Here is a 24,878-nt window from a genome sequence, read left to right as displayed (position 1 = left end):
TATAGACCACATACATAAATAATGATGACATGAGACATGTTTAGCAATGAAACTTTATTTCATTGCCAGTATACATTGTAGAAATTCTACTTGCCATGTTTCCAACATGTGCATAATGATTTGCCTTAAAGGTTTTCACATATCAAAAAGATTTTTTTTGCGGCAAGTAAACAAAACGTAGAACCCACACATTCATTACCCATGTCAAAAAAAAGCCAGTACATGGGGGGGGGGGGAGTACATTCTTGTATTTGTTTATAGAAAATAATTAAAGATATAATAAATATGAGAGAAAAAAATAAGTACTGAAGTGTACAGATCTACATTTAATTACAAAAACAAACCATACCCTTGCAAAAGGCTGCAGGTTCTTCATGTATTGTCAGTGTGGGCTTTCTTTGCCACTGGAGCACAGTTTACAGCTAAAAACTCCCTCATCCTTTTAAGAGTGTTTCTAGCCTTTTCTCTATCAAGATCAGGCTCTGGTGCCCCCGTCTGGTCTTCGTGGCTCAGAGGCTTCAGCAGAGAAGCATGAAGGCTTTTCCCAAATAATACAGTCAGTTGCTGCTGGAATGAGTTTTGCAGCTTGACAAGTGACTTTTTCTTCTGCAAATAGACATTGTAAAAATGTTCAGTATACATCTGGATGAAAGGATTCAAACTAGTGCTAAGCAGCATAATTCATTCTAATAGTTATTCATAAAGCTTAAATGTTCATGTTAAATTGGTGTTGATTAATGTGGTGTCTAAAACATGGCTCTGAACAACAGTTGCATTTTAATGAGCTTTGATACATTACCAGATTAACAGTAACACTTTAGAGACTAGTATGCCAGCTGTACGCAGTGGTGCGACAAAATTTATTTATTACTCTACTTACGTACATATTTTACATATCTGTACTTTACTCGAGTATTTCTATTAAAGGATACATTTCACGTTTACTCGGCTCAAACGTGCAGCAAATATCTGTACTTTTACCCAACGACATTTCTGCATGGCATTGTGTTCTACAGTGGTGTGTAGTATTAAAAGCGGAAAAAAAAAAATCGCCACCTGCTGATTATAATGCTTAATTGCGTGACGTAACAGATTAACATGTAAAATCAGAAGTGGAGCTGGTTGCAGGGATGACTTCTACTTTTACTTAAGTACAGGAATTCCTCTGATTTTACAATTTTTATTATTATAAATAATATAATATACATTATATATACGTTTTGGAAAGATTCTATGCTGTCCATGCCGCAGTCAGAAATAAAAACTAATTTTTTTTTATATCACAGAAGAGTATTTTTCACAAAAATAAAAATAACATTTTTTAAATCAGCTTTGCTGTGACAGTCTGCATTTTCTTGTCTTATTTAAAAATAAATTGATAAAATAAATGTTCATAGCTATTAATAAGGATAATAACAGGATTTACAACACAGACAATTCAACATTAAACACTAAACTATGTTTTTTTCTTCTTCTTCTTCTTCTTATTATTATTATTATTATTAGTAGTAGTAGTAGTAGTATTAATAAAATTCTAACCGGCAGACTGCTGTGGTATTTAAAAGAATAAAATATTTTGATCAATGCTGTTATTGAATAATAATCAAATGATTCACATACGGCCACATTAAATCACCACACTGATAATCACCGTCCCATAGGAGCCTGTGTGTATTTTTTATTTTTTTTTATTCCTTATATATTCTTATAAACAGATTATCTTACCCTGGATTTTGATGACAAGTTGTCAAAAAGAGCCCACAGGTCTGACACCATTTCAGCTGCCGAGCGATATGGAGGGCTGCGTCTCCCCAAAAGTCGTCCAAGAATCAAGTTAAATTTCACACATCTTGCAATATGCTTAATAGGTAGACAGACAATAAAGTATGTAAATAACATATAAAGACAAGCTCTACTGTGTTGCACAAACCATGTGAAGATTGTGTGCTTAAATGTGACCAAGTGAAGTCCACACCTTAATAGATTTGTAGAGCAGGTAGCTATATTTTTCGCACATGAGAAAGAGTAAAAGTTGTTCACACTTCTGTAAAACAAAGTTGACAAAAAAAAAAACTTTAGCAAAAATTAAATCTAATAATACAGTATTTATTTTTATGACCTAAACACAAGCCTTTTACAAGCAGCTGTATTTGAGAATGTGTGGAGTGTATCATGTTTTACCCTCTGGTCTGACAGACTTAGGTATGGCTCCTTAAGTCTGCTGCAACTAAATGGGTCAGTATCATCTAACACATCCTGGCACAGGGAGCATACCCACATTTCACTGTACAGAACAGACAAAATCATCAGTGATCAAAAGACAATCATTACTAGAGACTGCTATGGAACTAAATTATGGAAGTAATTCTTTCTTACATGGGACTAAAAAAGATTGGGGGCACATGGCAGTGAGTATGAAAGCTTCTACCACATTTTGCACACTGTAGTGAGGCTCCAATGGAGTGACACACAGCACACTCCAGAACATCAGCCTGCAGGGAACCTTCAGACCCACAGGACTGTATGGGAGAAGCAGTGGCTGGGTGATCCTGCATCCTGATCCTGAGACATCTCTGGACTGACTATAAGAGCAACATGATAAGCTACTGTACATTACTGAAATTCTGTTTAGGAACCAAGTGGAAGTACATCTTGGTGGCTGCACCTGATATGTATAAATTTAGAAATTTTTGCACAAGCTATAGCTCAAATATACCTTTACAAATACACAGCTGAGTGAATGGCATACCTGGTTTTCTTCAATCTCTTGAAGCAAAATTTCAGTCTTTTGCATACTGGGAATTATTCTAAATCGAGACCGAGAAGATCCTGAGATGGGCAACCGGACTAGCGATACAACAGGAGTCCTGCAAAAACAAAACCAGCAAAAAAGTAAATAACTACATGATTGTGCTTTGTTAATAAGAACTCTGGCACACAAATTCAGGATAAAAGCAGACATACTTATTGCTGTCCAGGCTTAATATGGGTTCCTCTGAAAAAAAGAAAAGAAAAAAAAGTAAAGATAAGTGCACCAGAAACACATGCTGATTAAAGTGATGTTTTCAAAGACAAACTGTTCTCTTTAATCATAGGAAGTGTCAAAAATAGTCTCACCCTCTGATTCATCCATCCTTAACACAAATTCAGAATCACTATCATCAGTCTTTTCGTCACTGTCCTGCAAAGAACACAGAAAAAGCGACTTAAAGTCAATTAAAAAGGCTATTACAAATATGTCTTATTATTGTATGAAGGCATAAAATAAGTTGAGCAGTTTTATGATAACCTTTTGAATAGGGAGAGACGTCTGCATGACAGATTTGGAACAAGCATCCTGAGCAGGTACTTTTGTTTTACCACAAATGAGCTCTTTGAAAGATGATGGCATACCTACAAGCCAGTGTGTAGTTGAGGGGCTTTCTTTGGGGGACTGGGGCACTGGCGATTCAGACCGAATTTGATTAGGAGGGCAGTGCTTGATTGAGGTGGTGGAAAGACTCTCTTTTAGCTGAGACACTGCTGGACTTCCTTTGGCTTTTGTGTCCTTTCCAGGCACAGTGGAAGTAGGCAGGTTATTGTCTGCAACCTCAGCAACTGGTGAAGCCCTGCTGCAAACACTCATGTCTCCCTCACAAACAGAATCAGCCGGAGCCTTCACTGGGAGCTCAGAGTTTGGCATTTGGATTGTCTGAGTGGCACACTCTACTTGACCTATGTTACTGTAAGCACTGGGAACTGGAGCAGCAGACACTGGAGGTATGCCGGAAGCTGGGGAATCGAGTTCTTTATTACTGACGACTGGTGGAATGATGTGCTCGGAAGTCTGGGAGCATAGCATGTCACCTGATGTAGGCTGTAATGATTTCCAATCACTCATCCAGATGTCATTTGTTGGCTTTGACACATAGGCGACAGTGGTGCCCTTATTTGTGTGCAAGACAGGAGTATAATGGTGAAATTTCCAAGGTGCTCCAGAGTTGACAAAAGAAATATTGCTTGGTACATTAAGCAGCGTTACCTGTAAATGATTGGACTGAGTGGCAGCCAACTGGGAAGCCTGCAGATTGGCAGACTGAGCGCTAGAGACAGTGTGAGAGTAAGGTAGGGATTTACTGGTGGGAGCAGTCTGAGAAAAAACAGATGGACCAGAAACGTCCTGAGTTTGAGGAATGTTTTGCTGTGTATGGACAGATGACGAATTCATAGTACATGGGTGAGGGATAGGCATGGCCTGACTAGACTGAGAAAAAGGTGCTAAGGTGAGAAGAGAAGGAACAGACTGGTTATGGGTGAGAGGATGAGACTGTGTGTCAGTTAAATTAGAGGACTGTAACGGTGCTGTTTGGACGGAGACAAAGGGATGAGGCACAGAAAAAGAGGAAGCAGGGTCTGGAGGTGCTGTAGCCGCAAGGACAACACCAGGCTGAGACTGTGGTAAAACAACTGGAGGCATTACAATACCATGTGGAAGATTTGAGGGAATAATGTTTAAAACTGCCTGGCTAGAAGAAGAAGGGCTGGACCGAGGAAGGGATGTAGACTGAATAGGGGTAGACAGACTTCTGAACACCTGCTTTGACTGTGAGGGTAAACGTGAGGCGGACTGAGGCAAATGCTGGCCTGCCTGAGCAACAAAATGTTGAGCAATGTTGCTCTGAGTGGTTTGGGGAGGAGCACAAGTACGGGAGATAGAGGAAGGACTAGCTTTGCCTATAATGTCTGTTGCACCTTGGGTGTTTTGCACTGGTTTTGCTGAGACTGACAAAGACTGTGTACTCTGACGAACATTTGAGGCTGGATTTGACATCACATAGGCCGTAGCCTGAACAGATGCAGTGCCAGACTCTGACAAGGTTGCACCAGATTTTGAATTTAATCCTGAGGGGCATTTGTCTTCTTCTTGTGGTTTACGTGTAGGTTTATTGCCGTTGTTGGCTTTTCCTTTGGCAGCAGGAATTCGGGTGACCTTAAAAGTGGCTGGAGAAAGAAAAAACAATGAGTAAGCACGTAACCAACCATTTCACTTGAACACAAAAATGCAAGGTTGACAGACAATAAGGGCATTGTGTTTTAGTAAGATTAAACACACGAAAAACTTACCCAAATGTTTAATAGAGTTGTAGATGTCTTTATTGAATGAGAGTGAAAGCTGAATCACAGTATCAGGGACAAATTTCTTCTGTGACAGAAGCTTCTGTGTCAATTTCTCAATCTAGAGAGGAAGGCAGGGATACATTTCGCAAATTAAAAATCAAACTATAACAAGACAGCAGTAGGGATTTCTACTGTATAGTTCAGTTTCCTTTATCCAATTAAGGGCCACACCATTAATTTTTGTTTGACTATAACATGCAGTCCATGCAACACAGTGCAAGTTATTATCAGTATGCAAATCATGAAGCACTAAACGAATTGAGGGGGGCAAAAAAAAAAAAAAAACCTTACTTGCATCTTGTGTCGCAGGACACACTGACCCTCCGTGTTCAGCACTTTATGGAGGAAGGCAGTAATATACTCCTGCCTGTCCTCCAGCTTTTTCAGACTGGTCTTCATCACCTTCAAGCTCTTCTCCTCCTCATTACACAAACCCTTCATAGAGCCAGGAGTAACAATTGATTCATATGAGCTGTTCATAAGAGTGTCTCCGTCATACATATTGTTTATACATCTCTTTATTACACAAATAAGGACACAGAGCATCCTTAAAAAAAACTGGTGTTTGGCAATTTTATTGTAAGCAGGACAACTGGGTTAATACATTTAACATGCTCATGTCCATACTATTTTGAAATCTGATTATGTTTAAACTGTATTTGATCGGATTCTTAGTAGCACCATATACTATTCAGTTCATGGGCATATACTGCAAATTAGAGTATTAATTCTGTATGAATCAAATTAGGATCACAAAATAAAAAACAGTGTATAACTGATTAGGCCATGGTTAACGGAAAAGAAAGAAAGACAATACAAGCAGTGCATTTACCTCCAATTCCTTACACAGTTGACGACATCGTAACATCAGATAATCATATATGGAGTGTAGAGTTTGATGCAGTTGCTTCTCCAAAATTTCTTTTACTCCCGTTATGCTATTCAATCTACCTCAGGGAAAAAATATGTTTAAATTAGTTGACTAGAAATCACAAACTGGCACAATATAGTATTACATAATTACTTTCACAAAGTGCTTTATATTCATATTTCTCTTTCTGCGTTTGCTTGAAGACAAACATTTCACTACATGCTTACAGGTTAGTCAGTAGTCTGATAACGTGTTTAATATTTTTGAAGCACAAAAATACAATGATGCCAATAACATACGTTTGCCAGATTACATAACTGACCACATGTGCAAAGGACTTAAGTTTCTTGAGACAAACCAAGATTAGCAATTTATACTTTTTTTTCTGCTAACATAATTGATTATTACCTCACATCCAGGTCCTGCAGACTGGCCCTCACACTGTTTCTCTGCTCCTTGATGCTGTCCAGCAGCTTCTTTAGGTGGTCTTTCTGAGCAACCACTGCTTCCTCCAGCAACAAGAAACTGACAGTAAAACAAAAAAAAAAGCTGTTTTGAGAAGCAGCCGCAATGGATGTAGGCAAACCACAAACCCTGAAAAAGGTCCTTAAAAAACATCAGCAGACCACAATAAGAAAGAACCGACCTGTTTATGTCATTAACATGGTAATAGAAAACAGACTTGCAAAAGCATCACAGTGGCCTTTAAAAAAAAATCTCTCAGTGATGATACAGGGCTCCTGGAGAATGTTTTCTTTATGAAACCTTGAATTACTTAGTATCCACACAGGTAGAAGTCTAAACATCTTAAAACGGCATGAAACAAATAATTGGATTGTTTTAGCAAAAGGATTTACAGCCAAAGTCTTCACTGAGTCAGATTTTCCAGATCTTGTGGTCAAGACCTTGGTGACTCATTCATGCATACAAGTCATACAACAGTTGAGATCAGGTTGAGATCCGCTAGAATTAGGAGTCAAAAATAAGACTACACAGCTGATCTGAGACCCAAGTCAACATAAATCTAATGCACATGTTTGAGAGTTCCTGGAACCTGTCCTGAGTAATAAAAAATTACGTTGCAGGCCATTCTGGGTGTTGGGTATCATGCAGAAGGGCACGTGAAATGGTGAATAAATGCCAAGTATCTTTTCTAATCCTTTTGTTGATCTTTTTGTTGATGATATATGGCTGAAAAGAAAAAGGGCATGCTATAATTCCTTATAGCATGTGATTGGAAAGTTTCGGTTCTTGGCTATACCATCTTTTCATTCTGTAATTTGGGCTTGTTCCCCACCACATTTCTACAGCCAGTTTTCAGTGTAAGGACACTGCATACCCATCACCGACTGGCATTGCAGCTGACAGTTTTATTTCTCCTTGAAGATCGTTTAAGCAGGGAGGGTGTGAGCAAACACATGCTTTCTTAGAGCAAAACCGAGAGATCTTGGAGCTGAGCGTCAGCAACTTATTGTTTTGTAGTGTAGTTAAAAGGAGAAGTCAGCACTTCTAATCCAAAACACATGTCAATTACGTAAATCTGTCACATAAACAGCAATAGCTCGTTAAATGGGAAACAAACCACCACATAAGACTGTTCCTGCCAATCAGCATCAACAGGGGGCGCTCGTGCTCAAGGGACGCTTTTTTTTTTTTTTTTATAAAATTGGTCATCTAGCCCAAAGTTTAGTGCCACTGCCTCCATAAGTGTGTGTTTGTGTGTGTATGTTTGGTTTTGGGGGGGGAAGCATTGTCTAGAGTACCTGTGGTTTCTGTGGTCAATCAGCTGACAGTCTCTACAGGTGAGCTGACCACAAGTGACGCAAAAGAACTTGAGTCGCTCCTGTTTGTGTGCAGTACAGCGCAAGCTTGTTCTCAAGCCTAAAAAGAAAAAACATGCTGATCAACCAAACATGAATATAATAAATTCTTATACTTTATTAAATATTATGTCAATTGTATTCCCTTTAAGTTAATTCTCACTTTTAGTCCAATAATCATAAATCTTTATCATCCCATCAAAAAAACCCATCATCTTTATATAAAATATTTTACTACTAAATCCAACCCTATCTCCAACCTGACAAGATACAGTTAGGCCCAAAAATAATTGGACAGTGACACAATAGTCATGATTTGGGCTCAGCATGCCACCACATTGGATTTGAAATGAAACACCTACAACAGAATTGTAGTGCAGACTTTAAGGTTGAATTCAAGGGGTTTAACAAAAATATACAATTAAACATGTAGGAATTGTAGCTATATATTTTTACAAACACTCCTTATTTCAGGGACTCAAAAGTAATTGGACAAATAAACATAACCCTAAGTAAAATGTTACTTTTCAATATTTGGTTGAGAATCCTTTGCAGGCAATGACTGCCTGAAGTCTGGAACCCATGAACATCACCAAACGCTGGGTTTCCTCCTTTGTGATGCTTTGCCAGGCCTTTACTGCAGTTGTCTTCAGTTGTTGCTTGTTTGTGGGACTTTCTGCCTTAAGTCTTGTCTTAAGCAAGTGAAATGCATGCTCGACTGGGGTGAGATCTGGTGATTGACTCGGCTATTGCAGAATATTCCACTTCTTTGCTTTAAAAACCACCTGGGTTGCTTTTGCAGTATGTTTTTTGATCATTGTCTATCTGTACTGTGAAACGCCGTCCAATCAATTAGGCTGCTTCTGTCTTTTGTCACATCGTCAATAAACACAAGTGACCCAGTGCCATTGGAAGCCATGCATGCCCATGCCATCACTCTGCCTCCACCATGTTTTACAGAAAATGTGGTGTGCTTTGGATCATAAGCTGTTCCAAGTCCAAGTTCTCCAAACTTTCTTCTTCCCATCATTCTGGTACAGGTTGATCTTAGTCTCATTTGTCCAAAGAATACTGTTCCAGAACTGGGCTGGCTTCTTCAGGTGTTTCTTGGCAAAGTCAATTCTGGCCTTTCTATTTTAGAGGCTGATTAATGGTTTGCACCTTGTGGTGAATCCTTTGTATTTACTCTCATGAAGTCTCCTCTTTATGGCAGACTTAGATACTGATACATCTACTTCCTGGAGTGTGTTCTTTACTTGAGTGGGGGTTATGAAGGGGTCTTTCTTCACCATGGAAAGGATTCTGCGATCATCCACCACGTTTGTCTTCTGTGGATGTCCAGGCCTTTTTAAGTTCCCAAGCTCACCAGTGCACTATTTTTCTCAGAATGTACCAAACTGTTGATTTGGCCACTCCTAACATTTCTGCTGTCTCTCTGATGGATTTTTTTCTTTTTTTTTCAGCCTCAGGATAGTCTGTTTCACCTCCTTTGAGAGCTCCTTTGACCGCATGTTGTGTGTTCACAGCAACAGCTTCCAAATGCAAACACTACGCTGCAAACGCTACAGCCTTCTGAGTCAATTGTCCAATTACTTTTGGTCCCTTGAAAAAGAGGCAGCTACGTCTTAAAGAGCTGTAATTCCTACACCCTTGCTCCAATTTGGATGTGAATACTCTCAAATTACAGCTGAGAGTCTGCACGTTAAGCCCATATTGATATAATTGTATCCTGAATATGTTTTCGTAAAAAGCTAAAATAACAAAACTTGTATCACTGTCTAAATATTTTTGGGCCTAACTATACAAGTTGTTTTGTTCTATTTACATAGGGTGTAATACTTGCAACATGGCAGGGCTGAACTTACTTGTACAGTTTATCTGACCAAATTTACTAATAATGCTTTTAGAGAACCCAACATTTGTGTTGTGACTGAGGTACAGTTGCAAAAAAAAGTATGTGAACCCTTTTGGATTACGTGGAGTTGTGCTCTGATCTTTATCTAAGTCACAACAATAGAAAAACACAGTCTGCTTAAAATAATACTACACAAACATCATATGTGTTTATGTTTTAATTGAACATAACATTCACAGTGCAGGGTGGAAAATGTATGTGAACCTGTGAACCTTTAGCAGCAATAACCTCAACCAAACGTTTCCTGTAGCAATATTCTTGGGATGTCTGGTGTGAATTGCTCTCTTAAGGTTATGCCAATCGGGTTGAGGTCAGGACTCTGACTGGGCCACTCCAGAAGGCACATTTTGTTTTGTTGAAGACATTCTTTTGTTGAATTACTTGTATGCTTTGGGTCATTGTCCTATTGCATCACCCATCCTCCGTGGAGCTTCAGTTGGCGGACAGATGGTCATATATTTTCCTGCAAATTGTCTTGATAAACTCTGGAATTTCATTTTTCCATCAATGACAACAATCTGTCCAGGCCCTGAGGCAGCAAAGCAGCCCCAAACCATGATGCTCCCTCTGCCATGTTTTACAGTGGGGATGAGGTTTTGATGTTGGTGTGCTGTGCCTTTTTTTTTCTCCATACATAGTATTGTGTGTTTTTTCCAAACAACTTTAATTTTGGTTTCATCTGTCCACAGAATATTTTGCCAGTAGTGCTGTGGAACATCCAGGTGCTCTTTTGCAAACTTCAAACGTGTTGCAATTTTTTTTTTTTGGACAGCAATGGCTTTCTCCCTGGTATCCTCCCATGTACTCCATTCTTGTTTAATGTTCTCCTTATTGTAGATGTGTCAACAAAAATGTTAGCATGTGCCAGAGATTTCTGTAAGTCTCTAGCTAACACTCTAGCATTTTTCTTCAGCTCATTAAGCATTTTGCGCTGTGCTCTTGCAGTCATCTTTACAGGACAACCACACCTAGGGAGAACGCTGTCCAATTAATTCAGCAACAGTGCTGAACTTTTTTTGTCTACATTTGTAGACAGCCTGTCTTACTGTGAACACATGAACATCAAGGCTTTTGAAGATACTTTTGCAACCCTTTCCAGCTTCATGCAAGTCAACAATTCTTGATCGTAGGTCTTCTGAGAGCTCTTTTCTGCGAGGCATTGTTCACAACCAGGCAGTGCTTCTTGAAACCAGTAAACTCGAAACTGGTGTGTGTTTTTAAAGGGCAGGACTGTTTTCAGCAACACATTCAATATCATCACACTGATTGGACTCAAGGTTGGCTCCCTCCTGGCTCTAATTAGCTCTTGCAGAAGTCATTAGGCTAGGGGTTCACATACATTTTTCCACCCTGCACTGTAAATGTTCAATGAAAACATAAAAACATATTATGTTTGTGTGGTATTATTTTAAGCAGACTGTGTTTTTCTATTGTTGTGACTTAGATGAAGATCAAAGCACATTTTATGACCAATTCCTCCCTAAGGTGTGAGAAAATGCCCCTTTAACATCCAGTCCAGGGAGAATCTACTTGCTTTGCCCTCAATGTTAAGAGAATAGACTCTGGATCTACCGGGACATTTTTTGGGACATAAAAAAATATTAGAAAATAGTATTAATTAAAAATAATCACTCTAAAAAAAATTATAACAATAAATCTTTCATGATAATTAAAGATAAATTGATTATATGACTTAAAATCAAAATTTTAATTTTGTTGTGGTGTTTATGCAGTAATTTTTACTTTGTTCATATTTATAAAGGACATCTTTTTTTCAGGCAGAAATGTCATGCAAAAAATATATCACATATACCTTTACAGGCTGTTAAAAAAAATATAACATAGTCTTACACTTTTACATGCATTTATTTTCATATATTTTTATCCCTTTACATTTAAAACAATGAGAGATGAGACAAATAAAGCCATAAAAAGCAGCAATGTTCATCTCAGCATTCCCTAATCCATTAGCCATGGCGGCAGAGAGCTCAATCATTCAGCACCATTTCCAAACAGTCTCTCAATGATTATAGTATCCAGCTGAATCAATTAAAACATTCCAGTGAACTCTATATGAGCATGGTTGGAACCTACAGACCTGATTGGGTTTCCTGTGGTATGACTGTGTGGTTGCGCGTCACCTTCACTCGCTGGTGGGCTGATACACAATCTGAACACAAGGCTTCCTCACACTCCTTACACCAACCACTAAGGGCAGTTTCATCACATCCTCCACACTACAGACAGACAGAATAAATTTAGGTCAGAGTTTTAACTTGCGATTCAACAGACCATTAAAATGTGAAGTACTGGCAGTTTAAAGAATGCTTACTGTTATTATAATTATTATTAACATTACATCCACTTGCCAACAACCAAAACTAATTATTTGATAAAATGTAAAAAATATGATTATCACTGAACATGCAACAAAATATTTTTTCCCAAAAACATTTAAAGTGCAATAAATTGATGTTGTATACTTCTGATGTTGTATAGTTACAGTCCCTTTAAATGAGTTAATTATTTGCAAGCCCCCAAGGTTACTGCATTCCACCAATCCTTTGGCCTTTAGTGAACACAATGCAATAAAGATTATTTAAATCCTGACATTAGGTATTATAGTGCATTTAATTACAGAAATAAAGTTTAAAAATTCTGGCTATCAAAACTCTAAAATTCATGTTTACAGCTCACCATGTGATGGACTTAAAGGAGTGAGTAAAGGTATACATAAAATAACAAAATAAAAATATATATAACAATGTTACTACAGTGTATATATTACTTTTGCTAGCATGTTGCATTTATAACTTTCCCACACACATAATAGGAGTTATGTATTACTGTACTTACTTAATACATTACTCGTATTACTTGTATTGTAAAAATCTTTTGAAATTGGTTCAAAGATTTCACTTTCTCCACAGGCTCAAACTCTTCAAGTGAGAGGAAAGAGCATGCTAATGTGATGTGATATAATATCATAGCAGAAAGCACCATCAGATACTGTGTGGCAAACACAGTTCAGCTGAAATCCAGTCCTGACAGTATGGTAAATATAGCAATCAAAATTATGGTGAGGATTGTATTATTACAATAAAAGCTGCAGATTTGCATTGCATTTGTTGTTAATTGTGTTTGTGGGCTGTTATTATATTAAAAGATGTTGGAATAGAATTGACTGCTGAAAAAGATCAAATGTAGTGCCCCACAGGGGAGATTCGCCTTTGCGCAATAGTGCTACATTTGGCTGCGCTGGTAAATTACAACAATGAAAGACGACATGAATTAAATACAAGGACAATTCAGTAGTGAATGTAACATTCCAAAACCAATGATACTGAAATTCCCCTTGCATGATAGAATACTGCAGATTTCACATACAAGAGTTAAGACTGCACCAAAATAAATATTGCACATAATAAAAACCTGTGAATGTAATATAGTAATAATAATAATAATAATAATAATATGACAGAGCTGAGCTAAACACTACATATTCAGGGCTTGTAGTGGCTGTTTATTGAGTTACACAATAGATGTTGGAACAAAAGAGAGCTAGAACCAGATGCTTTTGCACTTGCCGGCTCTGTTATGTCTGCCTGAAAGCAACAGTTCATATTCTAAGTGAAGTATGTGTAAGCTGCCCTGCAGGATTTTGTGTCCAGGTTTGACATTTCCTCATATAAGGAGATGCTTCCTCACCATAATTTTGATTGCTATATTTACCATACTGGACTGGATTTCAGCTGAACTGTGTTTGCCACACAGTATCTGATGGTGCTTTGTGCTATGATATTATATCACATCACATTAGCATGCTCTTTCCTCTCACTTGAAGAGTTTGAGCCTGTGGAGAAAGTGAAATCTTTGAACCAATTTACCACACAAACAATCCACGTGGACTTTCCTTTTTAACTTCTCGTCTATGTACAATACATGTACCCAAATATTTGTATGAGTTCACAGGCTCACATACATCATGCACCCTCATCTCATAACGCCTGGCAACTGTGCGATCTCATGATACACTGAGAAACAGACATTCATATGGTATAGTTTATGGCATCATCTGAGAATTTGATTATTTAAAACATTTAATTTGTCAGCTTTTTCCTGGAGTCCCAGAGTGATTAGCCATTTCCTGCTGGAATTCAAAATTTTCATGCTTTTCCAGAGTCTTTTACAATCCACTGAGCTTATGCTTTGCTAATTACACATCTGTGTTTCTCTCTGGTCATACACAGAAGATGGTCAAGGTTTTTTTTCTGGCTATGGATATACTTACCTGGTCATTATTCCTAAAACATTCCTAAAATGCTTCCTGTTTCTTTTGAATAGTCCCTGCTTTGACCGCCTCAGTATTATCTGGTATATTGTTTAGAGCAGGTATAATGTCTTTTTTTATAGCTATAACGACACAGAATTGGATTTAATCTCTTATTGTGTCAGTGGCCTCAAATGCCTCATGGGGGGAGCTTACAGTGGTTAAAATCACCTAAAACAAAAGATAGGTTACAGGGAAGCACTGTAGATGAGTATGACCACAGGCTGCTAAACAATTTGCTGCTCTTAATGCATTTCCACCGAGAGGAATATATGCAGCACAAATAATTAAGTTCCCGAATTCTCTATAGACGTAAAAAGGTCTCAGAGGCAGAGCAGTTCCATGTCTGGGTCACATGGGATTTCTCTTATTGCACATTGTTTATGACAGTTGTTACTCACAAATACATGTGCCCTCCCACCTCTGTTTTTCCCTGAAGAGTCTTTCCTATCTGTCTCTGGGGTGAAACCTTCCTACTTCAGGATAAAATCTGGTATGTCCTTATGCAGCCAAAGATTCAGTAAACACCATGATACTGGACTCTCTGTATTCATGACGGAACATGCTGCTGATGCACAGCTTATCCATGTTTTGTGGCCAAGAGTTCCTTAGGGTAACAGATGGCAATGGAGGTCTGTTGCCCCGACGACCGAGACGTTCTGATGCCTTCTTTCATTCCCCTTCTTCGCCCACTCCATGGCTGCTTCACTCTGAACATGGTTTAGGCAAACTCTTACAAAGGAATTCACCAACCACAAGAAGCACAAGTAGGAGAGATGAAAGTGCAATGATTTCACAGCAGGTTAAAAACTGGGAGGATTTCCACAGTGCATGAGTTCTTGGTGAGCCAAACAGTGCTGGAGAAAATGAGTTCTTCTGGTAACTTTGTCACACCCGCTCGTTTCTATTTTTCTGCAAATCGCTGGAGTGTACATTAGGTTTTTTGTTTCCATATAAAAACTGGTTTGTCTCGTACTACATTTTTTCTTTACAGCCACGCATATATCTTCTTTGTCTTTCGGCTGTTCCCTTTCAGGGGTCGCCACAGCGAATCATTTGCCTCCACCTAACCCTATCCTCTGCATCCTCTTCTCTCACCTCAACTACCTTCATGTCCTCTCTCACTGCATCCATAAATCTCCTCTTTAGTCTTCCTCTAGGAAACATGAACATGTCCAAACCACCTCAATCTGGCCTCTCTGACTTTATCTCCAAAACATCTAACATGGGTTGTCTCTCTGATGAACTTATTCTTGATCCTATCCATCCTTGTCACTCCCAAAGAGAACCTCAACATCTTCATCTCTGCTACCTCCAACTCTGCCTCCTGTCTTTTCTCCAGTGACACTGTCTCTTAACCGTAGAGCATCGCTGGTCTCACTACGGTCTTGAACACCTTTCCTTTCACTCTCGCTGATACTCTTTTGTCACATAACACATCTGACACTTTTCTCCACCCATTCCAACCTGCCTGTACCCACCTTTTTACCTCCTTTCCACACTCTCAGATGCTCTGGACCGTTGAACCTGCACCTGCACCTTCTTTACCTCTGCTTTTTAAAGCGTACCTCCATCTCTTTAGATTTTCCTCCACATGTTCCCTGCTCTCACTACAAAGCACAATGTTATCTGCAAACATCATTGTCCATGTCTTACAGCTCTCATACATGTCCTGCACCACTCTAACATACTTCTCTATCACTTCAGACCTCCTCAGACGATACCACAGCTCCTCTCTCAGCACCCTGTCATACGCTTGCTCTAAATCTACACAAGACACAATGCAACTCCCTGTTACCTTCTCTGTACTTCTCCATCAGCATCCTTGAAGCAAATACTGCATCCGGTATACTCTTTCTAGGCATGAAACCATATTGCAGCTCACAAATGCTTACCTCTTCCCTTAACATAGCTTCCACTACTCTTTCCCAAAGATTCATTGTATGCGTTAACTACTTTATTCCTCTGTAATTGCCACAGCTCTGCACATGAATATATAAAATTCATTTTATGTGTTTAAATGCCATTTGTAAGTCATAAAACCTCATGACAAACGGATGTAATTAACTGCACATTAACACATGTAAATCAATCCAATCTGACCAGAACACAACATGAGGGTTAATTTCGTATTGTTTAAATGCTGCCGTTGTTTTTTAGGTGAGAAAACTACTGCTCTAAGTAGTGCTACATTTAATTACTTATGTTTAATTCAGTTGCGCAGCTGTTGAATAAAAGCTAAGGTTTAAAACTTTCAAGTTACGGCTCAACATCCCCCCCTCCCCCCATGATTCAAGGGGGTAAAATTGTGACAAAATCTGTTTAAATTTAAAATTGACTTGAGATATCTATAAAATTATGACACTTACCGAATCACAATATTAATCAAATCAGCACATAGGTAGCGTGATATAGTATTGGGAGGTGACCGGTGACTCCCATCCCTGTAGTTCAATATTGGTTTGCATAGAACATTTAGAGACAAAAGCTACTTCGGCTTTTGTTTAGTTACCTTTCTTAGGTGTTTATATAATTATAAAATTGTGACTATAAAATACCTTAATAAGACAATATGGATACAGATGCACACTAAAGACTCTATAATAGGATGGATAAACTTACCTTGGGGGCAGAGTCCTTAAAAATGAAGCAATCTGTAACTTCAGACAGGTTGAAAGACTGGCCACACATCGGGCATTCTAAAGTAAAAGAGAATCTGATAAATGACACCATTTGACAAAGAAAATTTAAAACATCTAGGTCCATTTACCCCCCCCCCCTTTAATTCTGTGTGTTTTTTGTAAAAACTAACTGATAATAGCAGGTCTCAGTATTAATTAAGTACAATCTCAGACATACATTAAGTACAATCTCACAACATAACTTTTCTTACCATGCCATTATTTTTTTTTATTAAAATTAAAATAAAGCCCTAAAGAAAAATGTGGGCAATACAAAGTACCCTTATGAGTCAATAGCTTCTAGATCCACCTTTAGCAGTAATTATTTGAAAGAAACGTCTCATCACAGTCGAGCAGCAGAAAGACAAACAACTTTTTTTACAACATTGATTCAGTTCATTGGTGTTTTTTGGCAATTGCATATGTACAGCTTTTCCACCACAGCATTTCAGTTGGGTTGAGGTCTGCACATTGTTAATGACATTCCAGAAAAAAATCTAACCATTCTGGGTGTTTGCTTCGAATTATTGTCCATTTGCATGACAAAATTTCACACAAGCTTTAGCTGTCGGACAGATGGCCTCACATTTCCCTTTAGAGTTTATGGTCCACTTACTGACTGCAAGGTGCTCAGGTCCTCTAGTTGCACTATAAGCCTAAATCACCTCCATCTTCTGCCATGCATGACAATGGGTAGACAATGGGGAATTTTGCTAAACGTGACGCTTTGTTGTTCAGTGGAACACGCAGTTCGAATCACATCATCAAGTTTGCTGATGACACGACCGTGGTGGGTCTCATTAGCAAGAACGACGAGTCAGCATACAGAGAGGAAGTGCAGAGGCTAACGGACTGGTGTAAAGACAACAACCTGTCTCTGAATGTTGACAAGACAAAGGAGATGGTTGTTGACTTTAGGAGGACACGAAGCAACCATTTTCCGCTGAGCATCAACGGCTCCTCTGTTGAAATCGTCGAAAGCACCAAATTCCTGGGTGTCCACCTGAAGAAGGACCTCACCTGGTCCCTCAACACCAGCTTTCTGCACAAGAAAGTCCAACAGCGTCTCTTCTTTCTGAGAAGACTGAGGAAGGCCCAGCTTCCACCACCGATCCAGACCACCCTTTATAGAGGAACTATCGAGAGCATCCTGAGCAGCTGCATCACTGTCTAGTTTGGGAATTGTGCCATATCGGACCACAAGACCCTACAGCGGATAGTGAGGACAGCAGAGAAAATCATCGGGGTCTCTCTCCACTCTATTGAAGACATCTACACCACACACTGCATCGGCAAAGCCACCAGCATTGTAGCTGATCGGACACACCCCTCTTACACACACTTCACACTCCTGCCATCTGGATAAAAGGTACCGTAGCATTCGGGCACACACATCCAGACTGTGCAACAGTTTTTTTGCACAAGCCATCCGTCTCCTCAACAAAAAGGGAGTGGACTAAAAACACACACGCACACACACACACCACTCAGCTTAACTCAACTACCTCAAAACATTATGACTGGACTGACTAATCAACACAAGCGCAAATACACTGACCTACACCACCAAACTATTGTACACACCACCCACCTGTAAATGCTCTTCTTCGCACAAAATGTATAATTTTAAAAAAATTACTGGACTACTTTTTGCACTAAATTCCTAATTCTTGCTGCTACTTTAAGGAATGTTTACTGGTTCTGCACTACCTCAACTAATCACCTCGACACCACAAAGTATTATGTCATGTTGTGTTTGTCACACCGTCACTTTGTTGCTCGTTTGCACATTTCATTCACACTTTTTATTCACACCAAGTTTCTTCGAATAAAACAAGCTTTCATTCAATATCAAACATCCCACATCTTGCACACTCCTTATTACCTTTATCTACAGAGAAGTGTTATATTCCAAGTTTATAATAAACATGTCAAGCATAACACACACACACACAAACACAACTGGCCCACTTTAAATGATTGTCTTTGAAATTATCCATGAAAGTATGGTCTCTTTGTTACTGAGAAAAGACATCTGCTCTAGAGGTCAGCAAGGGGGTCAGCGGTGCAAGACGGTGGTTCCCCCAACTCGGAGTAAAGCTGTAAAATTGGCTTCCTTTGTTTATCAGCTTGATGAGTTATGCTTTTGTTGACCGAGGTTAACACCAATTATCTGTTGCTGGCTTGTCCCCAGGCAAAAGTGGGTTGCTTTCCATGAATGGGATAAGTTTCTCACTGCTTTGTGTACTGTATGGACGAGATAAGGGAGTCATGATGGAGACGCTCAGGCTTACTTTGGGGTAGCTTGTTCATTCTTACATCATCCAGGTCCTGAAGTTGCAAAACAGAACCAGAACATCAAACTACCACTATCATATTGACTGTTGTCATGATGTTGTTTTGTAAAAATGCAGTGCTTGTTTTACACCAGATGTAACAGGTTGCACACCCTCAAAAAAAAAAATAGACTTCTGTCCACAGAACATTTGCCCAGGAGGCTTGGGGATAATCAGGATACTTTTTGGCAAACAACTCCTCCCCTATTTTTTTGTTCAGCGGTAACTTTCAACTTGGAACTCTCCAATGGATGCCTTTTTTGCCCACGGGGAGATTACTTTTTCCCTTAGTGCCAGGTAGGTGTGGACAGCTTTTTTAATAATTATGTTTGAGGTGTATTTCAGAGTAGAAAAAAAACATAATAAACTGAGCTAAATGGAGTTTGTATCTTCCTCCTGAGAAGGCTGAGGAAGGCCCAGCTTTCACCACCAATTCTTTCCATTATCTATCAAAAGACAATCAAGAGCATCCTGAGCAGCTGCATTACTGTCTGGTTTGGGAATTGTGCCATCTCAGACCAAAAGACCCTACAGCGGACAGTGTGGACAGCTGAGATCATCAGGGTCTCCCTTTCCTCCATCACAGACATTTACACCACATGCTGCATCCGCAAAGCCACCAGCAATATGGCCGGTCATACACAGCCCTCACACACACTCTTCACCCTTTTGCCATCCGGGTAAAAGGTACCAAAGCTTTCAGGCCCTCACAATCAGATTGTCTAAAAGTTTTTTTCCCAAAAGCCACCTGACTCAATAAAAAGGGACTGGACTGATAAACTCAATAAACATACTTACTCAATAAACAACACTTACTCAATAAACATAATCGGACTGTACAGTAGGACTGGAATGACAAGCACACACACACACAAACATACACACAGGAGAACACCATCTAGCTAAAGTCTTAGCTAGTCAGCTTATTGGGTTTTGTCTTAGCTGGTTTTGTTAAATCATGTTGTTTGTAGCACGTTGGTCCTGGAGGAACGTTGTTTCATTTCACTGTGTACTTAACTGTTTATGGTTAAAATGGCGATCAAAGCCTACTTGACTTGACACCATGTATTTACAGTGTATTTCGTGGAAACTTTTGCACTTGTTATGGCAACAGGTAAATGGCTGCCAAAATATGACTGTACTCACTGTTCAAGAGTTCTAACAGAACACCAGTCTTGGGTGTACTTGGATTACTTGTTTGATGTAACGAGTAATCTAACGTGTTAGGTTCGCCATTTCAGTACTCGGTTATGTAGATATTTTTTTAAAATTGTAATCCGTTATTCAGACAATTTATGTAATCCGTGAGCCAGATAGCAGTGATTCCCAACCCATTAGTGTGTATGTGTTTGAAAGTCGTCCTACAAGCTCCGCCCCCAATAATGTAAGCATATTTTAGTAAAATATACTTGTGTATGCAGCAATGTAACAATATGATAATATTAATCAACATAATAATAATCTTAGTAAAATAATCTAGAGGTAGGTAGAGAGTATGGGTACTGGGTTCACTCAGAGGTGAGAAAAGCAGGCAGAGTATAACAGGTCATAAAACATAATGGGTTCACTTAGAGGTAAGGCAAGATAAGCAGGCAACTATGAGACAGGTCATAAAACATAAACAGTAAGGGGATGGGTAGTAATACTCAGTGTACAGTGTGTACCCAAGGTACATCGGGAAAAAACCCTAGAGTGACCCAGACATGAACTGTACTTATTTTATCATTAGCTGTCATGTGTATGATGAATAGACACAATAAGGCGCCAGGTGCCGAATCCGACAGAGACACGAGCATAAGATAAGGCGCCAGGTGCCGGTCTTGGCAGAGACATGAGCACAGTTAATGAAGGATTAAAACATGTGTTGGATACACGTGCTACACGTGCACGTGCAGTCGTACACACATGTCTAAGTAAGAATATAGACAAATAACCAAAAGACACATGATCAGTTTTACTGAGTTTAATAAGAGTAGACACAAAAATAAACTAGTATGGGCATCTACATAATACCAAACAAAGAGATGCTTACCCATGTTCAGTATCTCGAGAACTGTAGAATAAACAAGGAAAAACCAAAAATGTATAGAAAAGAAAGTACCGCCCTGTTGTTTTTTATAAACTAAACCAATGAAGTGAAAAAGATAATGGACAGGAATTTGCAAGAAAAAAGGAATTATAATAGGGAAAAAATACAATCACTTTGTACAGATGATGTAGGGAGTCAGATCACGAGGTATATGATGTAACAATGATAAAAAAAGGTAAACATAATGCCTTGGGAAAGGTTTGCCTATAATGGGTTAATAATGTGGTAAGGGGGGGAAAAAGAAGTAAGAAAGGAGATAAGGTGTGCATCCCTGTCCTTGAAAAATGTATATAATAAGCCTGCATGTAACCGTCAGACAGTCTGCTCTTGATACTGCTTGGATTTACGACCTAAGCATTCAAGTGCAGCTTACTTGGGTTTTATTGCTGTAATAAATCCTGCTTACTTCATCCAGATCTGCACAGAGTCCTGAGTCGTTTTGGTTCTTTTGACTGGAGATACAGCTTTTGTTTAATGTTTTATAATTAGGTAACATAAGTGGAAGACTAAAAATCTTTCACGATATATTGCCCTCCAGTAAAAATCATTTTTACATTTATGACACTTTCAAAGATCTTATAAATTATATTTAAAAAAATATGAAATTATTTACTTATAAATAAATTAATGAATAGGCAAATAAATAATTATAACACAAACGGCAGATCCCAATAACCCACACATAACTGTGATCAGCAATCGGTATCGTCCGATACTGATTTTTGTAAAGTCAGGGTTTGAGCTCAAAAACCATGATCAGAGTACCCCTAGCAATTTAAAATTATTATAAAACTTGCTAGTTCTGACCAAGTAATTTACCTGGAACATCACACAAGTGGAAGTGTGTTGTACTAGTTATCATTGATAACCACACAACAGCACAACCATGGGTCTGATGTTGCTTTTATAGAACAGTTCCAAAAACACCACTTATTATTAACCGATTTTAATTTGTTTATTTAAATTATTTTGCTCCACCAACATCGATCGAATGGCAGAGTTAACTAATTGCGACTAGCAGGGCTGGCGTCGACAGAGATGAAATTAAGTACTATGTGGCCAAAAGTTTAAGAGAATAAAACATGGTGGTGGTGGTGGACAGTCCTGTAAATCTCCTAAGTTTCTCTTTATATTTAGGGCCAGCATGATGATGTCATAGCTATGATATCATCATTGTTATGATAATGCTGATATCTGAAAATGCTGATGTCATAGTGTGCAAGGGCCAGTATGATCTCAAGACATTGACGAAGGAATTTTTGATATCTCGAATGATTTAGTCGTGAGTGACATGATATATTGAGTGACATCATGTGGTGATGATTTTGTCCAGCATCCGGGGCTTAGAGGTCTTAATTAGAGTTGGGTATTCATTTTTTTTTTTTTTGGATATCGGAGACAAATCGATATTTTTAAAAAGGTACCAGTGCCTTAACTAGTATTTAAGACAAAAAAAAAAAAGGAGAGCGTCCAAACTGCCTGCTGATGTCAACGCATTCCTCTACTTTTAACTTCATCCCATGCGACCTCAAATGTTTCATGGGTTTTCCCCATTACACAGTTGTTAAAAGACATTTGTTGCATGTCACGGTGTTGGTATCATTTGTTGTGAAATACAGTTACACTTTAGTACGTTTAGCTTAAGGCATATTAATTTTAAGCGAAATTCGGTTAAATTCTGATTCAGTTCTGATACATAGTGGTACCCAACCCTAGTCTCAACATACTTCCCATCTGCCCAATGGAAAACTTCCCCCTACTATGAATCCAAGCATATTGTCTTGTCATTTCCCTGTGTTTCTCTCCAAATGTCAATTAAGCGGAGGCTTTCTATAGACTAACTTGCTTCATTCCACATTTCAAGGGAGCATAGAGTTCTAAAATTATGTCATAATGCTTTAGGTAATTCCCCCTTAATTGCAGGTGCCCACTGTCTTTCTATTGCACACTGAGGGTAAGAACACGAGCGGCCATGGCGCAGGTGTTTGGGCCTGATCATTATGGCTTGCAGCTATATTTCTACATATTCTGCTTTAGGATATCAGCTGTGTAAACTTGGGCTTCCGTGTTTAAATCATAGTGTTAAATTGAAAGCTAGTGTGTAAGGGTGTACAATCACTTGTCCTGCACACCATGTAGTGCCCATGATCAGGGGTTAGAGAGCAGTTTGGGAATAAGTGTTTTGTTAAAGGTAGTTAGCTTTGTCGATTGCATTAGCTGATGACATGGATAGATTAGAGGAAATTTAGGATGACTTAGAAGCAATTAGGTAGACAACGTGTTGATTAAAATCATGACGTTATCAGATGTATTTTCTTGCTAAAATGTGACAGTGACTGGTTTTAAATGGAGATATTTGGCAGGTAGTTGCTCTCTCCTTAGTACTTCATTCCATGCAGAACCACTTCACCCATGCTGTTTGTAGAACACCTGTGACTCAGAGGAATGCACATAGATTAACTGCTTTGGGAGTTGACCTTTCATTACCCCTCGTGGAAAGCCTCCCATCCAATCATATTGCCTGGTTATAACTAACTGTTGTATAAGAAGATACAACCAAAAACAACCATGAATTATTGTAATGTACTTGTATGCACCTTTATTCTGACTCGAAGAATCTGGACTATCCCTATCCCTAATTGCGGAAGGGATTAAAGATGCTACCCTAAAGTTTCCCACCACGTACTTTATATCATTACATGGTATTTCTGCCTTCTTTTCATGACTTTAGTAGACCATAGAAGGCTATATTATCCATGCATTGCCTGTTAGCACACCACAGAGCACAACGGGGAGATTGTGTAAGTATTTGTTTTCCACTGGCATCCGTTTAGTAACTTCCCTTTTGCCGTCCGGAAGTGGGCGTGGCCAAGGAGGACAGACACAGTGACGTTATATGCAAGAGTCTGCTATCGTTTTTTTTACGACCACAAAAATAGCTCTTTTAGACACAAAATGCCGTTAAATGCGGGATATATTCATAATAATAAAAATAGCCACATAAAAAACACAAGAGTGAATAAGCCCTGCGGTGTCTTTTTTGTTGTATTATAATGTAATGCATATCTGTATACATATATAAACAAAGACGTGCTTGATTTTAAAGTGTAAACCAGCTGCAGGTTAATTAGAAATAAATACTTATCCAAGACGTGAAGACAGGCATGAAGTTTACCTTTGGAGTTTTTCTCCTCTGTGGTGTTTATGACGCACCCTTTACACATCATGTGCAGGCAGGGGAGAAGTTTCGGCTCTGTGCTGAAACTCAGCTTTGTTCTACAAGCCGCACACGACTCGGCTTTGTCTACAGCCACAGAGGACGAGCGTGTGCGCCCCTTCTGAGCACGAACATCTCCGCGTTCTTCGTTCATTCTCTCAGACACAGAAATCAACAGAGCTTCCTTAAAATTAACCACCGCCAAAACGTTATCCCGCACAGGCCAGGTTTCCAGTCGCTCACTTCTCTTTTGCCCGCTGCAGCCGCATATATTTACACATCCTCTTTAAGTCTCCCGAAAATGTGTATGTCCTCTTGTTGAAGTTCGATATAACAACAGCTGTTGTGAAGTGCTGATGGTAGGCTATTTTAGTGCTTAAATCATTCATTAGCCTGTGAAGTTATAAAGTTTGGTCCATAACTTAGCATTGATCTATGCGTCTATGCAACTTCACAGGCGAA

At 38.9% G+C, this 24,878-nt stretch overlaps 1 protein-coding gene across 1 annotated transcript; it reads right to left on the bottom strand.

Moving 5' to 3' along the window:
- Positions 1 to 44: 44 nt before the first annotated feature.
- On the bottom strand, positions 45 to 24,878 carry trim33l (tripartite motif containing 33, like). Its single transcript, XM_053494895.1, has 17 exons — positions 24,375 to 24,878; positions 16,716 to 16,792; positions 11,862 to 12,000; positions 7,792 to 7,909; positions 6,437 to 6,553; positions 5,990 to 6,104; positions 5,449 to 5,592; positions 5,104 to 5,215; positions 3,290 to 4,980; positions 3,118 to 3,181; positions 2,965 to 2,995; positions 2,750 to 2,867; positions 2,377 to 2,582; positions 2,182 to 2,284; positions 1,976 to 2,044; positions 1,726 to 1,860; positions 45 to 606 (listed from the first exon to the last, which is right to left on the bottom strand). The coding sequence occupies exons 1-17, from the start codon at positions 24,568 to 24,570 to the stop codon at positions 373 to 375; spliced, it is 3,669 nt and encodes a 1,222-aa protein (XP_053350870.1). The 5' UTR covers positions 24,571 to 24,878; the 3' UTR covers positions 45 to 372.

Source organism: Clarias gariepinus, chromosome 4, assembly GCF_024256425.1.
Source record: "Clarias gariepinus isolate MV-2021 ecotype Netherlands chromosome 4, CGAR_prim_01v2, whole genome shotgun sequence".
NCBI lineage: Eukaryota > Metazoa > Chordata > Actinopteri > Siluriformes > Clariidae > Clarias > Clarias gariepinus.
This window is presented reverse-complemented; position numbering and strand designations above follow the sequence as displayed.

Excerpts from the sequence above, each read along its gene's own strand:
- trim33l (XM_053494895.1), bottom strand. The coding sequence starts at position 24,570 with ATGAACGAAGAACGCGGAGATGTTCGTGCTCAGAAGGGGCGCACACGC. Across the intron at positions 2,868-2,964 it reads TTAAGCCTGGACAGCAATAA|GACTCCTGTTGTATCGCTAG; the intron begins GTATGTCTGCTT and ends TTGTTTTTGCAG. Across the intron at positions 2,045-2,181 it reads TAAGTCTGTCAGACCAGAGG|AAGTGTGAACAACTTTTACT; the intron begins GTAAAACATGAT and ends TTTGTTTTACAG.